The sequence below is a fragment of the Amblyomma americanum genome, chromosome 4, assembly GCF_052857255.1.
Source record: "Amblyomma americanum isolate KBUSLIRL-KWMA chromosome 4, ASM5285725v1, whole genome shotgun sequence".
In the NCBI taxonomy this organism is placed as follows: Eukaryota; Metazoa; Arthropoda; class Arachnida; order Ixodida; family Ixodidae; genus Amblyomma; species Amblyomma americanum.
The window spans coordinates 50,621,323-50,636,592 of NC_135500.1; the positions used below are offsets into that span (position 1 = coordinate 50,621,323).

A 15,270-nucleotide genomic window follows, 5' to 3' on the forward strand; every position below is an offset into this window, starting at 1 on the left:
TGAGAAGACAAACAGCCTTCTTCACTCACAGGCTTCTCAGATTCATGTGCTCAGGGGCCTCTTGAACCGCCTTCTCGAGGACCTCTTGACTCGATTTATGCGGCCAGGTGTTTTCAAGGGATGCCGTTCATTGCCCGAAGTTGCCTATGGAGCTTTAGAGAATCAAAAAGATGATAAAGACGTAGTCATTGGCATCACAACCTACTCTGTAGTTGAGACGCTGAGCTCAAATGAGAAAGAGCAGTTCTTCTCGGCTGTACGTCTCTACTTCACTGCAGCTTGTGATTATATTCGCCACAGGTTCCCTCTGGAAGACGTCACCCTGAAGATGGCTGAACTTGCCCAAGTGCAGGCGCTAGAAACTGCTTCATTCAGTAGTGTACTTCATTTTATTATGGCGTTTCCTGCTATTCTGCACGAGCAGATTGGTGAAACAAGAGAAGAAACAATTGATGCACTCGAAGTGGAGTTTGCCAACTTGCAAGTGTACCAGATTCCAGCAGACATACTGAATGAGCCAAGGTGCGACATACAGTGGTCGCAATTGGGAAGCATTCGAGATGTCGACAGATCGCCCAGATTCCACAGAATTTCGATGGTTATGCTGGGCGTACTCGCCATTCCCCATAGTAACTCTGAATGTGAGAGAATGTTCAGCTGTGTCAACAAAACTCGAACGGAGTTTTGCTCGTCTGTCTCTGAGAAAACTCTAGAAAGTCTGCTGATGGTGAAAGGACTCCAGAGTGGCACCTGCTTTGAGCAAGCTTACACAGAGAAGTTTCTGAAGCAGGCAAAGTCAGCAACTACAAAATCATTGCAAAAATAAATTGTGACCCAGTGGAGTTTTTGCTCATTATTCTACAGGACACGGATTTCGCTTTTGGGTGAGTGAGCAAGCTTGTCGCTGAAAGTAAATTCTTGGAAACTAAAAAAACAAAGTGCCCCCCAGTCACGAAGGTTTTATGAATTTTTAAATCTTCAGGTTGGCAGGTATGCTTTAAACAGAAAACGTAAGCGCGCAGTCTTATTCCTCTCTGATAGCGCCCTCAAACCGGCTCTGTCGTGGAGTTCAGTAATGGACGTAATGCCATACTGGTTGAAGATAAATCTAGTTGCTTTCTTTTGCACTCTTTCCATTTTATTGATATTAACAGAATTAAATGGATCCGATATTATATTGACGAAATCAAGAAGAGGTGAAACGAGAGTCTTATCTGCTCGAAACTTAGCATCTTTTGATGAGCTACGAAGACATCGTTTCATATAATACAGTTTATCATGGTATTATTTGCAATGTGCGTAATATGATAATCCCGACGCAGATCATGTGATACGTGAAGACCTAGATACTTGTACTCTGAAACTCTGAGAAATTGGTAACTATCAGCTGAATAATCGAAAGTGAATGATCTTTTTATTGGTAATGGTTAGAACAACACTTTTAGCATAATTCACACACACCTGCCATGTATTACACCACTTCATTAGCTTATCAAGATCAATATTCAGCTTAACTTGATCATCACGTGAATTTATAACAGAGTACAGGGCACACTTGTTGGCTTACAACCGGAGGTTTGTGTCATAACCATCCACAATGTCATTTATATAAAGCAGAAAAAGTAAGGTTGCCAGTACGGAACCCTGGGGTACCCATGGTACAACCAGCAAAAATTTAGAAGCAAGTTCTTTGTAAACAACATATTAGCACCAGTAAGTCTGGTATGCTTGAAGCCAGTTACAAAGCAGATTATTTTTTAGCATGCTACGAAGCTTGTTGAATGCTTTGGCAAAGTCCCAAGAACAGTGCGTCTATTTGACTTCGGTCATTTATAGCTAAAGCAAAATTGTTGATTGCTTCAACAAGTTGAGTGACGATTAAAAAACTCCTCCTAAAGCCATCTTAGCTGATGGAAGAATAGAATGAGTAGCAAGAAATAAGGTAATGTGTTTATGAATGATGCGCCCCAGTAACTTACAGCAGGATCAGGTTAGGGCTATTGGCCGATAATTTGAAATAAGTTGTTTCCATTTTTTTATAATGGCTTTATCTTGGACAATTTCCAGTCATCTGGCAACGTACCTGACGACAGGGATGCATTGAAGATAACTATCAGGCATTGAGACAACCATTCTGCGTACCTTTTCAAAAAGGCATTAGGTTTTTCATCTGGGCCAGGGGATTTTCTCTCGTCTAAATTCAATAAAAAGTCAAACACGCCTGGTTCAGTTATTTGTAAATCAAGGATGGCAGGCAGGCTTTCAAATTCAGCAAAATAAGGTGTGCATGAGTTATCACATGTGAAGACTGGCGATATGAATCGCCAAAACTGAGCAGGTCATTCTTTCAGTCGTCTACTCAAGCGAAGACTGCAAAAATCTTGCAAAAATAGCTTGTAGGAGAAAAGCCTCGTTTTGCCTGCATCACAGTTCTGACTTGCCTTAGTGGCAAAGGTTAGGGCAGCAGAGGATTAGCACCCAGTTTGACCAGCAAGGAAATGCAAAGTGTCAGCGCATCTTGTATTGGGCAAGGCTCGCCATGACTGGGCTTGGTCTGTGACTGAGCAAAGGCCTCAAAGGACAAAGACACGGCATTGTAAGTGGTAGTTCAGGCAACTGCAGTAGGGGAGTTGAAGAGCGTTCTGAAGCAGACACTAGCCTGTTTTGGCAAGAAATTGAACAGGCTCTGTTATAGCTCTCTCTCACAGCTGAGGATGTCACTGCATTTATTACTGAATTTAAGATTTTGAGCTCGATTTTTGCATTGTGGTTATGTAGATGAAGGGTAAAAGAAATGGGCCACTGCATTCCCTTGCAGTATGGAACTGGTGCTAAGCAACTGACTTCCTTAGCTGCTGAGCTTGAGCCAAAGTGGCGCTGAGGACAGGTTGAAGTTGGTCCGCATTGACAGATATCTGTAGAATCTCAATGATATGAGCCTCATGGGGTCCAGAAATATATTTGTGTCATAAGAAATTCCTGTCATCCGAAACGAAATTTCTATCGGAAGCACAGGAAATGCATTCATGCAGGCCTGCTACGGTTGACAGCATTAATTTAGGCTGTAGTTAGGCTGATAAGGAGTATGATAGTTGTCGAGAAGTGTTCTGTGCTTTTCCAGTAGTGTATTGGGTAGCACTGAGGGCAGTGTTAAAGCTGCTTATTGGCAAAATGCCTGCATCACAGAACCAGATACAAAAGATGCTTTGCCAGATGCGGAACTAGATACAAAAGTCAAAGTTCCCTATTGCATGACTCAGGGCAGATTTATGGGTCACTTATGGAAGGGGGACGGTCCCATTTGAACCCTTCCTCCACCTTTAATCCACCCATGGGACATTTGGGGCAGCTTGGGGCATTTGCTGGGCACAGTGTGCCTCTGTGGCACCTATTGCACCGCCAGATTTCACCACACCAGACACCGGTGCAATCGGGTAACAGAATCATGTTGAGTACTGATATATGATATAATGTGTCGCTATGTGTATATATCAACTGATATATGTGTCAGTGCGCCGCTGCGGTGGCTCAGCGGTTATGGTGCTCAGCTGCTGACCCGAAAGACGTGGGTTTGATCCCGACCGTGGCGGTCGAATTTAGATGGAGGCGAAATTCTAGAGGCTCGTGTACTGTGCAATGTCAGTGCATGTTAAAAAAACCCCAGGTGGTCGAAATTTCCGCAGCCCTTCAGTACAGCATCCCTCATAGCCTGAGCCGCTTTGGGATGTTAAACCCCCATAAACATATGTGTCAGTGCAGCCGTGATATAGGGGAAGCATGTTATCTTGAAATGATCTTGGACACTTGCCTATTTGAGCAGCGTAAAGGTTTGGGCAAGTTGGTGTGACATGCTCTGGGAGGGATGGCGTGGCAGGGAAAGATGAGGACGAATGAAAGAAAACGCACACAAGCGCTAACTTTCACCTTGAATGCATGGCTGTCGACACACCGAATTTTTACATGGCAGCACACCCCCCGAAAACTGCAAAAGCAAACAAATTCTGCATGTGGATGCCAGATACGACGTTGCAAAATTGGACAACGTGCATCAGCATTAAATGCACCTGAGCCATTCACAAGCGAACTGTGCCACGTGGCGAACCCCTGACTGTAAACAAACAACTAAACAATATAAAAGAAAATGGGCATTGATCAGAACGACATGACAAGGAAGATAACAAGCACAAGCAGACTCACAGAACACTGAGCCACAAAAAGTGATGTGAACTGCGCCGTAATACTAAGAGAAATGAAGCAAAACTTAAAATGACCATGGAGGTTAAAATGGCAACAATAAATGAACGTGAAGTTTAAAATGCCAACAATAACATGGCTAGAGATGAATGATAAAAACCACCATATAACTGGGCATCGATAAAACATGAAAGCTAAAAAAACAGCAATAAAGGTGAAAAAAAGGCAGAGGGAATAAAAAGCTAAGGTTACTAGCACCGAGCCTGAGCCCTGACACGGAAGCTTTTCCAGTTTTCATGTTTTATCAGTGCCCTGTTATTTGGTGGTTTTTATCCGTGTTACTGTTGGCATCTTGAACTTCACGTTCATTTATTGTTGCTGTTTTAGCCTCCATGGTCATTTGTTGTTTTGCTTAATTTCTCTTAGTATTCCGGCTCAGTTCACACACTTTTTGTGGCTCAGTGTTCTGTGAGTCTGCTTGTGCTTGTTATCTTCCTTGTCATGTCATTCTGATCGATGCCCATTTTGTTTTATATTGCTCGGTTGTTTGTTTACAGTTAAGGTTCACCACGTGCTGCAGTTCGCTTATGAATGGCTCTGGTGCATTTAACGCTGATGCGCCTGGTCCGATTTTGCGCATCGTATCTGGCAGCCACATGCAGAGTTTGTTTGCTTTTCCAGTTTTCGAAGGGTGTGAGCCATGTATACTAAAAGCTCGTTAATTCGAACTCGATTAATTTGAACTTAGCATTGATTTGATCTGATGCCCGGGCCACGGCACAGCCCTGTGTACTTCAATGCGGAAAACTTCTGATAATTCGAACAAGTTGGCATCTGCTACGGTTAATTCGAACATGGAGCCTCTGGCTGACACCGCTCCATGTAGATGGAAAACCTGCTTCAGCATGCACCGGAGTGTGGGCTTCGCAGCCCTATGCATTCAGCTTTTTTTCTCTTCCGTTGTTTTACATGTTTAGTAGATTTGCAGCGCGTTGTATTCGCTATGGGTCAACTTCTATCTACGAGGAGCAGTGTCAGCCAGAGACTCCTAGTTCGAATTGACCGTTGTGGATGCCAACTTGTTCGAATTATCGGCAGTTTTTCCGCATTATAAATACACAAGGCTGTGCCGTGGCACAGGCACCAGTTCGAATTAACCGCTAGTGAATTAAGTCACACTGATTAATTGGCTAATTAACCACTAATTAATTAGCTTATTCGAGCTAGGAGTCCCTGACTGACACCGCTCCTCATAGATAGAAGTTGACCCATAGCGAATACAACGTGCTGCAAATCTACTACACATGTAAAACAATGGAAAAGAAAAAATTGGCAGTGGTATGGCTTAGCTATGCCAGGATATACATAATGAGAGGTACTTTCCCCTGGCTAAGCTTGTTGTAGTCACTGTATGTTTAGCAATGAGAGACACTGGGCTCCCATCTCGGCGGCTGTGCGCCGTCTATTACGCTCGGCAGTCTGGCATCTCCATTTGGCAAGCCATTCCTCTCTCTGTTCGTGCGTCTCTGCTGCTCTGTTTGCCTTCTTAATGCTGGTTTACATGCAGGCGACTGAGCGATGGAGCGGCGCGTCGCAGCGAAAATTTCCAGCTTGTTGGAACCTTGCTGCTCATCGCTGTGACAACTTAAAACAGATTTTTCCGCCGCGGCAGCAGCTTTCGCTTGCATGCGAAACAGACTTTATGCTCATTCTCTCTTTGTTAAGTAGCCAAGTGCCAGGCGACAACCTCAGGGTCCGAAGAGTTAATCTTCTCTTGTCTATACTGCTGTTTAGCCGCGGCTGTACTCTCCTTCTCTGCATCCATTTTAAATGTTGTGATACAGCCGCCCATTATATCTCCGCCTTTTACACGCAATTCTGCGCCTGCGACGCGCGGTTTGGATGATAGAGCGGCGTGCGGCGAGACACACCTGTGGGGTCTCTCCGTTATCATGGTATCGGCGCATGCGCACAACTGCTCATTCGTGTAACGTCACGCGTGGCTCCGACGGAGCGGGAGCGTGGCCGCAGCGACAGCGAAGCGCACACCGCACCTGCTGCTCTTCTCTGGTTGCCATGGTAACGGCGCATGCGCACAACTTTCCTCTCCCAGTCACCGCGAAATGCTCAACTGGTAGCCCAGTGTAGCTCTCGCTACAAAAAAGCCGAGCGCATAAGGCTGGCGGAGCCCATGTTCCGGTGCATGCCGAAGCAGCTTTTCGCTTCCGGAGCACTCACCCCCGCCGCCGATGGTTTAACGCAAGCCGTTTTCATTGTGCCACGGTCGCTGGGTTGCAATCACATGGTGTACACAATGCAGCACGGCGGTTTGGGCACCGCTGTCATGCTTTTTGTTGGTGCTGCGAGCTACATGGACCGCAGTGTGGAGACGTTGGAGCCCTGGAGGGACAACGATATAATTGAGGCTGCATGCTGTCAGCAGACAGCGCGCAGGACTCACCTCCGGTCAGTACAGCCGACAGTGATGAGTCCGACTGCGGCGACGAGCCTATGCCACCGCCAGGTGCACAGAAGTAGCGTCGGCACTCGATGTTGCAGCACTCTACTTCTCTGCCAATGAGAACTCAGAAGTTGCGCTGGAGTTCTTGGGCAAGCTGCAGATGATGCTGATGAAGTCTCGGCAGAAGAAACGCAAGCAAATGCACATCACTAATTACCTTTAATTTTGACAACCCTTCCTCGTAAATAAACATGTTTTGGAGTACTAAATCTCGCTGCTCACGCGAATGCATTCCAGTACTTGTGTCTGGCGCATAACTGGCCAATCAATTTGATTAGCCATTAAGACCGCATTAATTTAATTCTCAGAATTGCCCGCCATAACGTGTAGTAGCGCCTAGTTCGCGATTACCGAGTCTAGATGTGACTGCTTTGGATTCTGCCTGCCTGGCGGGGCGCAGTGACCGCTCATTCCAGCATCTGTTTGATAATGTGAACTTCGCTTAAATCGAACAGTTTTCCGGTCCCCTTTGAGTTTTAATTAATGAGCTTTTACTGTACTCATGTAAGGGCCACACTTTTTTCTTCGATTTTGATGGTATGCGGCTCTTACATGAGCCGGGATGTAGGCTTGACTCGTGTAAGAGAAATTTCGCACTGTTGCCATAACTGTTCTAAATAATAATAATGTAAACTGCTAAATGAGCACACATACTTTATTCAAGGAAATTCCAGTCACCTTGAAGCTTTTCATAATGACGTCTCATGACACCAAACGCTGTGTGCTTAAAATCGACAAACCAACTTGCTGCAGCGAAGCTCTCTTCAACTGTCCAGTAAAAGTCTTCGCGTGAACGTCCGTTGCCATCCACTCGGAGTAAGAATGAGGAAGCAGGAATTCAGCTTTAAATGGCTGATTGACAGAAATATCCAGCGGCTGCAGGATGATTTTCATTCCTCCAGGAATGATGGCTAAAAAGATGCAGATAGGACAGAGCGCTAACAGCGCTCAGTCCTATCTGCTTCTTTCTCCCGATTGTGTTAGCGCTGCTGATACATATGGATCACAACCAACTAGCCCGGCAGATTGTGTGTGCTTCACATTGCCAAGTGGCGAACTGGATCGCCACGGCATGGGACGAAATTCCGGCTGAACCGATTGTGCGGGCCTTCCGAAAGTGCAGCATCTCGAACGTGCTGGAGACAAGCGAGTACAGTGCGGCTGTGGGAAAAAGCCAGTGACAAAGAGGACATCGATGTCAGCAGCGTCGCTGAAGATTATGATCATGAGTGAGCATTGGATGTGCTGCAACGAGCGTTGCAAGCGTAATAAAATGCATGTTCTAGTCCAACGCATTTTCTAATTCTGCTTACATTCGAGGTAAACTTTTTTTATTTTCTGACGTTCTGAATTTCGGGGGTCGCTATAGATTTGAGTAAATACGTTATATCAAGCTCTAATTTCACTGGTTATTCGCTATATTGAACGGCATGCCGCAACCTTGAAAGTGGCACTTCTCCTAACAGCGCTTTTGGATACTTTTGCACACAGAGGCAGGTTTGCTACGTGCCCTTGGGCACCTGCTGGCAGCACTGGTGTTCTGAATGTGCTCGATGAGGTGAAGGGGGGTGGTCTTCGGTCTCTTGTGCTCGCTTTCCACGCCACGTTGTTATCATATGGGTGCGTTTAGTGTCACTTTCAGTGAGTGACATTCGCCTAAAGTTTCATTTGCGCAGTGTCACACGATGAGCTTTAGTTCCCTGTAGTGAGTTTGGCGAACTCACTCCACTTGGTCTTGCAGCAAGGTGAGTGTGTATTCTCAACGGCAGTGCTCCGACATTGAAAAATTTGTTTTGAGAATTAAGAGGTCTTAAAATCTCCATCTTATTTTCTTGATTGTGCATTTTAGTGAGAACTTGTTTTAAATCATCAGCAACTAGAAATAATGAACCACTACTCTAGCTCTGCAAGGGATGACAACTCCTTTTCGCGATAGGCCTAATGAGCTTGCAGGGTTCATGTATGAAATTTCTGCGATTGTGGAGAGCGCATTGTCAAGTTTTAGTGAACACAAATGGACAATGAGTGTAGTTTTGATAAAATTGACCTGAAATTGACTGTTGCTTGCATTACAGAACGTACATGAACTGAACGGGAAGCGCCGTTGGGACTCTACTGCCGCTCAGTGTTTTAGGCAGCCAGCAGCAGTCGACACCATCACCTGTGAATAACAAATGAGGCCATTTCAATGAATGCAAATGCTCTTCAAACATGCTTCTGTGTAAACTGATTCAAAATTAAAAATTTTTCTCATCGGAGAAAGCAGGGACGATTAGCGAGACGCGTCATTCCTATGCTATGTCAGCAATTCAGCTTCCAGGTGTTTCCCAGGCGGGTAGTTGCTTTAGTGCTTCCTACAGGGTTGTTGCACTATGGAAACAAGCAAGTGTATAGCCGGTACAAAATGAGATTATTTAAGATAACTAATGCACAACTTGCATTTTATGTCACGCAAAAGAGCACTAGCAGTTTGTACACAGCGATGGAAACAAAAGTACGGCAGTGCAGTTGTCCTCATCGTTGCATTCCTGGGAAAGTTCCGCACTTATGCGTTAAATGTTCAGTGGTGTACTGTGATCTTCAGCCGCTCATTTAGTGTGTACACAAAATGTTTGCTAAAACACAAGCAGAAAAGCGAGCAACACGCATGAAAACCTACATCCACAGAATCGAAGGAGTCTGGCATTGCTGTGGGCGGGGTGAAGCGATGGCGATGGCTATTGGTCAGTGCGGGTGTTTGAGTTTCGAAGGCATCCCAAAATCACGTATGTCTTCGCAGAGCTGCATTGACTGGAATATATCTCAGCCGAATGCTGCTAAAAAAGTAGTTACCAGAACAAGGCGGCAGTAGAGTCGATGACTTTCGGTTGGAAAGCATACGAAACGCCTATGCAACAGAGGTATTACTTGTCACAGATCGTGATGCTTTCTGTAGTTAACATTTATTTAAATGTGAAATTAAACGAAAATTAACTCGGAATAATTAGATTTGCAATAAAATTGTATTTTCTAAGTATTTATGCAAAATCAAATTAATTTCTCGAAGGTGCTGCAACATCCATCACCACTGCCATCATTTCCAAATGACACTTCGTTCTGCCGTGTGACAGCGTGCACCAAAAGTATCATTCGTTCAAGGGAAGTGCACTTCATGAAAGTGTCACTAAACTTGCCCGTGTGACAGGGGTACAAAAACTAAAGGCTACCGGCAGCCTTCGCCTGCTTACTTCACTCTTTTCGCTACCAAACACGTTGCGGAAGCCAACTGTGCTGTAATTCTAATGGGCGATTATTTTGCTTACATTGTGCAGGTAACAGGATTAGACATATAAGAAAGGCAGTGGCAAGTTCCAAAGCACTGTCTGCTACAGCTTGAATGTGAAGCAGGTTGGGTGGAACGCCTAATGAGGAAGGCCGGCAGCCAAGTGCATCAAGAAGCATGTCACTATAGCAATGTTACAGATGAGCTTATATATCGCCATTTTTTACATATCATATTATCGATACAGTAAAACCTTGTTACTTGGAATTGCGAAAAGTATAATTAACTGGGTCTTGGAATTAACCAAGCAAAGCAATAAAAATGGGGCCCAGGCAAGAAATTTTGTTGTGGGAACATGCTGTACCTGTATTGGATAAACTTTGCTGTCACTGTATTTTGCAGCACAAGAGTCGATCCCCAACTATCAGCCCTTGCTGTCCAAAAAGAAAAAAAGTTGACTCCAAATATAACTCGACGCATGCGGCCCTCGCTTCGTCCTGCCGTGGCACTTTGCTTTGTAGCGATGTTATCGCAAGGACAGCAGTCTGTAGGCAGTGGAGACCAAAAGTGAAAAAATGGCGCTGACTAAACCCTGCTTTCCACACACGCGCGTGGCCCGATTGACTAGTAGCAGATTGAACTGGAAACGGTCCTCTAGTTTCAAATTCTGGCATGACGCATGTCCCTGGAGATAATCGGCAGCCTGGTCTCGTGCTACCTACCGCATGGTCAGCTATATAGCCTCTGGTCAGTGCTGACCAATAGGAGCGGGGCATTGTTATCGTTTTATGACTGTTTTGTGACTGATTGTTTTGTAATTTCACCCCGGTTCTATTCCATTTCTTAATTTTCTGTCCTTTGTCATTGCTTGCAATGATGCCGTGGCCTGGGCTTCAGCCAATCATGAGGAACCGGAAATTAAGAAATAGAATACAATTGGCATAAGAGTTGTTATATTATACTGACACAGCAGCAGTTTCTTCAATACAGTTTTTTGGATGTAATTCCCCTAGGCTGCATTGCCATTCACTTCCAAATGGGGATCAAGGAGTCCTTGTCAGTTTTGACATCACAAATTAGAATCAGGTGGCAGGGAAAAAATGCTCCATTCTTAAACCAATTATTTCTGCAGTAAATGCACCTGCTGCTGCCTAACAAACACTGTATTACAAAGAAAGGTGTGCTTGATGTCCTTGTTCCTGAGCAGACTGTAAACAAGGGAGCTTCTAGATGTATGTGCAAATTATTGCCCTGCTCTGCCTTTCTTTTCATATGCAGGTCCTCGATGGGTTGCATGATGTGCTGAGTTGCTACGCAGAGGTGTTCTGCGATGCTTTGCAGAAGGGAGCATTGAACATACTTCGGCTGAGCAAGTGTCTACTGGCAAGCGGTGCAGTGCAAAGCCTCATGGCCAGTATACGCATCTCTGAGTGCATCGTGGAGCTGTCCTTGAGTTGGAGCGGCTTTCATTCTGGCAGTGTCCAAGCTGTTGAGGATGCACTTGCTGGCATCATTGCCAAGTCAAAGTCACTTCGTCTCCTTGATGTTGCCAGTTCTACACTCTTTCAGGACTGTGCAGCTTTTATTGAGTCTCTAGAGAAAAATGGCAGTATTGAGAAGCTTCTGGTAAATGGCTCTGTGTTGTCTGGTCAACATGGAACTGCCTTTTGTCGTTTTCTTAGTAACAACACAATGTTGAAAACGCTGAGCATTCACGCCCTCTGCAAAAAAAAGAGCTCACCGGAGTTGGACAATGTTTTTTATGCTCTCCAGGAGAACTCGACGCTGAACGGGCTGGTGCTTAAACACTTTCGTTTGGACCTGGCTGCTGCCATGTTCTTTGTCCGCCTCATTGTGCGCAGCAAAACTCTGTCACAGGTAGACTTTCTCCGCTGCACTTGGGACTTTCAGTCTGCGCGCGAAGCGCAAAACGACAACAGCGGAAGGGAGGACCCCATTTACAGTTGTGCTGCTTGCTTGGTTGGCAAGGTTTCCCCAGCTGAGCTCCTCATATTTGCACTGAAGAACACTTCTGCTCTGCAAAGGCTCTCTCTCAAGCAGTTCTCTGCGAATGACAGCCGCTTGCTTCTTGCAGAAGCTGCTAGGTGCTCCTCACTTGAGCAGCTCACCTTTGACTCAGTATGTTGCACGGAGTCGTTTTACCATGCAATGCGGGACACACACGTTTCTGACAAGGTCAGGCTTGGCACGTGCTATTCAGAAGCGGAGGGCTTTGTGTCGGCCCTACAGTCGTGTGGTAAGTTCCTGGGCATGGGGAACCACAGGTTCGCCACCCTGGACAAACTGGGATTTCACAATATTGTAGCAGCCCTGCCACTCCATGACCACATCACCGGGCTGGACCTGCATCTTGGCTGGGAGTGGGGCAACATCACAGAGGAGGATGCATCTCTTATCACTGCCTACCTGTCATCAACTAAAGTCCTGAAGAACATCTGCATGAGGTTCAGCATCTCCAGAGAGCTCGCACACGTCATCGTCGAGGGTCTGTGCAAGAATGAAACGATAGAGAAGGTCTCCATCGAAGGCTGGCTGATGGAGGATGACGATGTACGCAAGTTGTGCAGTTGGGTGGCTGCAAGCAGGAAGGTGTATCACCTCTCCTACCTCTGTGCACAACGGCAGGCATGTAGGACGCTCCTCAGGAGCCTGGCTCTGCTGCTTCCCAACAGCTACACGCTCACTTACGTGCGCATTGTGGTGCGCATTGTGCAGTTCCCTTCCACTACCCCCCTCTGGCAGACTGTCAAGCGGTTGAGGCGGCGTAACCTGTCCCTCGTCAAGTGCGCTGTGAGCTTTCTGTTGGGTTCGACCCTGAAGCGGGCAGCAGCCGCCTTCGAGCGAATGTCGTGGCATCCGCAGGTGGCCTCCAAAGCACAGCGTGAACTCCGGGCAAGCCCCACAGAAATGAGAGTGAGGTTTCAAGAGTGTAGGCAACGCTTGCAGATGGACTTCTGGCAGATTGCGGGCATTGTGCGCGGCGACCTCGTCTGCCACGAGCGGATTGACGGGCGAATGCAGATTGACCAGCTCAGAATGGACGCGTGGCTGTGCGTGCGTGCCTTCCTGAGTGTCGACGATGTGCTGGACGGACCAGTGAAGAACCAGTCCTCCCGAAAGAGGAAGCGAAGGTGCCTGTGATGTATGAGGCCGTTCGGCATTCCCCTCTGTGTGATGTATGACACGCCTTTGTGTTCTGAATCTCCAAGTGGCATGGGGGAGGGGAGGGGGGGGGATACCTGAAAGTAGCGGGTACAGTCATCTTGGAACTTATTGTGACCTTGCAGATGGCATGGTATTGCTCTCTATGGAAAAGTTCCTTTTCTAAATGTGCATTTGATCTCTGGGGGCAGTGCTGGAGCTCCATCTTGGTGTCTTGTGCATCTTTCACTTGAAACTATTGCTTACTGTGTTAAAAAATGTGCAGGCTATTGCCTAACCTTAATGTAATTAGGGGTTGGGCATTTCAGTTTGTTTTTAAATTTGGCAGGCGTTTTCTTAAAAATATATTTCAGAACGCAGTTTATTTTTTCCGTGAATATGATTTCCTACGAATTAATCACCAGTTATTTTTGGTGATATAATATACAGTCAAACCCAGTTATCACAATATCGGATATAACAATGGTCAGTCGTGGCACCGTCAGCTTTACCATGTGTTCTATGGTAAAATAAACCACTTATACCAACGCTGTCATAGCACATTTATCAGTTATAAAAATTAATCTGGTCATTGTCAACCATAAAAGAAACAAAAACGTGGAGACACTGCAATCGCACCAGCAAAGCCATGCTTACACCACAAAAGTCCGCGCATGTGGAGCCGACCGAGGGACCGAGACTTGAGCAGCAATGGCGCGAAAGCGAAAGAAACCGTGACCATGCTCTCGGAGACACTGGCACCGGGCGCGCTGAGGATGCTTGCTTGTCACAGCGATGCAAGTGGGAGAAGGGACGGATGCATTCCCCTGTGCAAAAGGCCCATGCAGAAGAGAAAGTAGAGGCACGGTCGCATCGTAGGGAGCCTTGGTGGAGCAGTCCACTATTAACGTTTCTGAGGGGTGTGCTGCTCGCAGGAAGAAAATGTGCCGGCGCGTTTGTATTTTTTTTTTGTGCATTCTGAGCTACGGCTGGCACCGGCAGTACGTGTGTTGTCTAGTCTTCCCCTGTTCTTCGCTAACTTGGCCACTGTCCGTGCTTCGCAGATTTCATGTGTCCCAAGGGCAGGCGTCAAATCGTCAGGCAAGCTGCTGCATTGAGCACGCACACCATGCATACTCCCATTGAGTCTGTGTGGAGCACACGCGTTGCCAGCATGGTTTTTCTCTTGTCAGCTGTACTGCACCCTTGGTTCTGCACGCTCCTTGGATTTCCTGTAAGAATTGCTCTGGAAAGCGGGCTTGATGGCAGTGATGCGGAGGCACGCGAAGCTCCCGCCGGTGCAGTGATAACGGTGCTTTGGTCATCGGTGAATGATGATGAATGTGGCATGTCGAGTTGAATTCTTGCACGCTGAAAATGCAGTCAAGACAAATGAAGGCCTCACCGACGAGGTGATCATGGCAGCTGTCACCAGCGTGGACAACGAACAGGAACCTTTGCAAGTTGTAATATATGTAAAAGCTCATAATTCGACCTACATTAATTTGGAAGTTCAGATAATTTCAATGGCCAGCACAGTCCTGGCCAATGCCCGTGCAAGTCTATGGCGTCATACACTCGCTAATTTGGACATTATGGGTCTCGCACAAGTTAATTCGAACGGGCTTCCAAACGGAGGCTGCGTCCAGGTATGACTGGCGTGGCAAGCGATCGACCAAATAGTCCTCTTCAAACCTGAATTCTATGCTACAGAATCATCCGTGCGCCTGAGACGTGCGTATAAGGCCAGGCATGATGACAAATGCACGGCATTTGCACGGCCCCGTCTCAAAATAAGTCAGACTGCGTAGTTTCGGTTTCACTTTTCTGAGCTTCGGGCAAGCCCATAGCAGCCAGCTAACCGAGCCGTGCTGCATGCCGTTTCGGCCACTGATTATCGCGATCGCAATTGTTCACGTGGTTCTGGTTCCTGATTCTTCCAGTGCACCGAAATTATGTGCTTGTCACGTGCCATTTGCTTCTTGTGCAGTGAAGCCTCCTCACACATGATGCTGCCGCTCGTGAGGGTGTGACGCAATAGCGGTGGAGCTCCAGTGCTTGTGCTTTGCACCATGAATATTGTCGGGGAGGCCCTTGCCACTTTTGAGTTGTTCTGCTTCGGCAGTCCCGA

At 46.5% G+C, this 15,270-nt stretch overlaps 1 protein-coding gene across 1 annotated transcript in view; it reads left to right on the forward strand.

Annotated features, from left to right (window-relative positions):
* The window catches only part of LOC144127942 (uncharacterized), a 43,785-nt gene extending 30,587 nt beyond the window's left edge, over positions 1 to 13,198 (forward strand). Inside the window, exon 4 of the mRNA XM_077660958.1 lies at positions 11,256 to 13,198. Coding sequence (XP_077517084.1) covers positions 11,256 to 13,139 — 1,884 coding nt within the window. The 3' untranslated portion in view covers positions 13,140 to 13,198. The remainder of the gene's footprint in view (positions 1 to 11,255) is intronic.
* Positions 13,199 to 15,270: the final 2,072 nt, after the last annotated feature.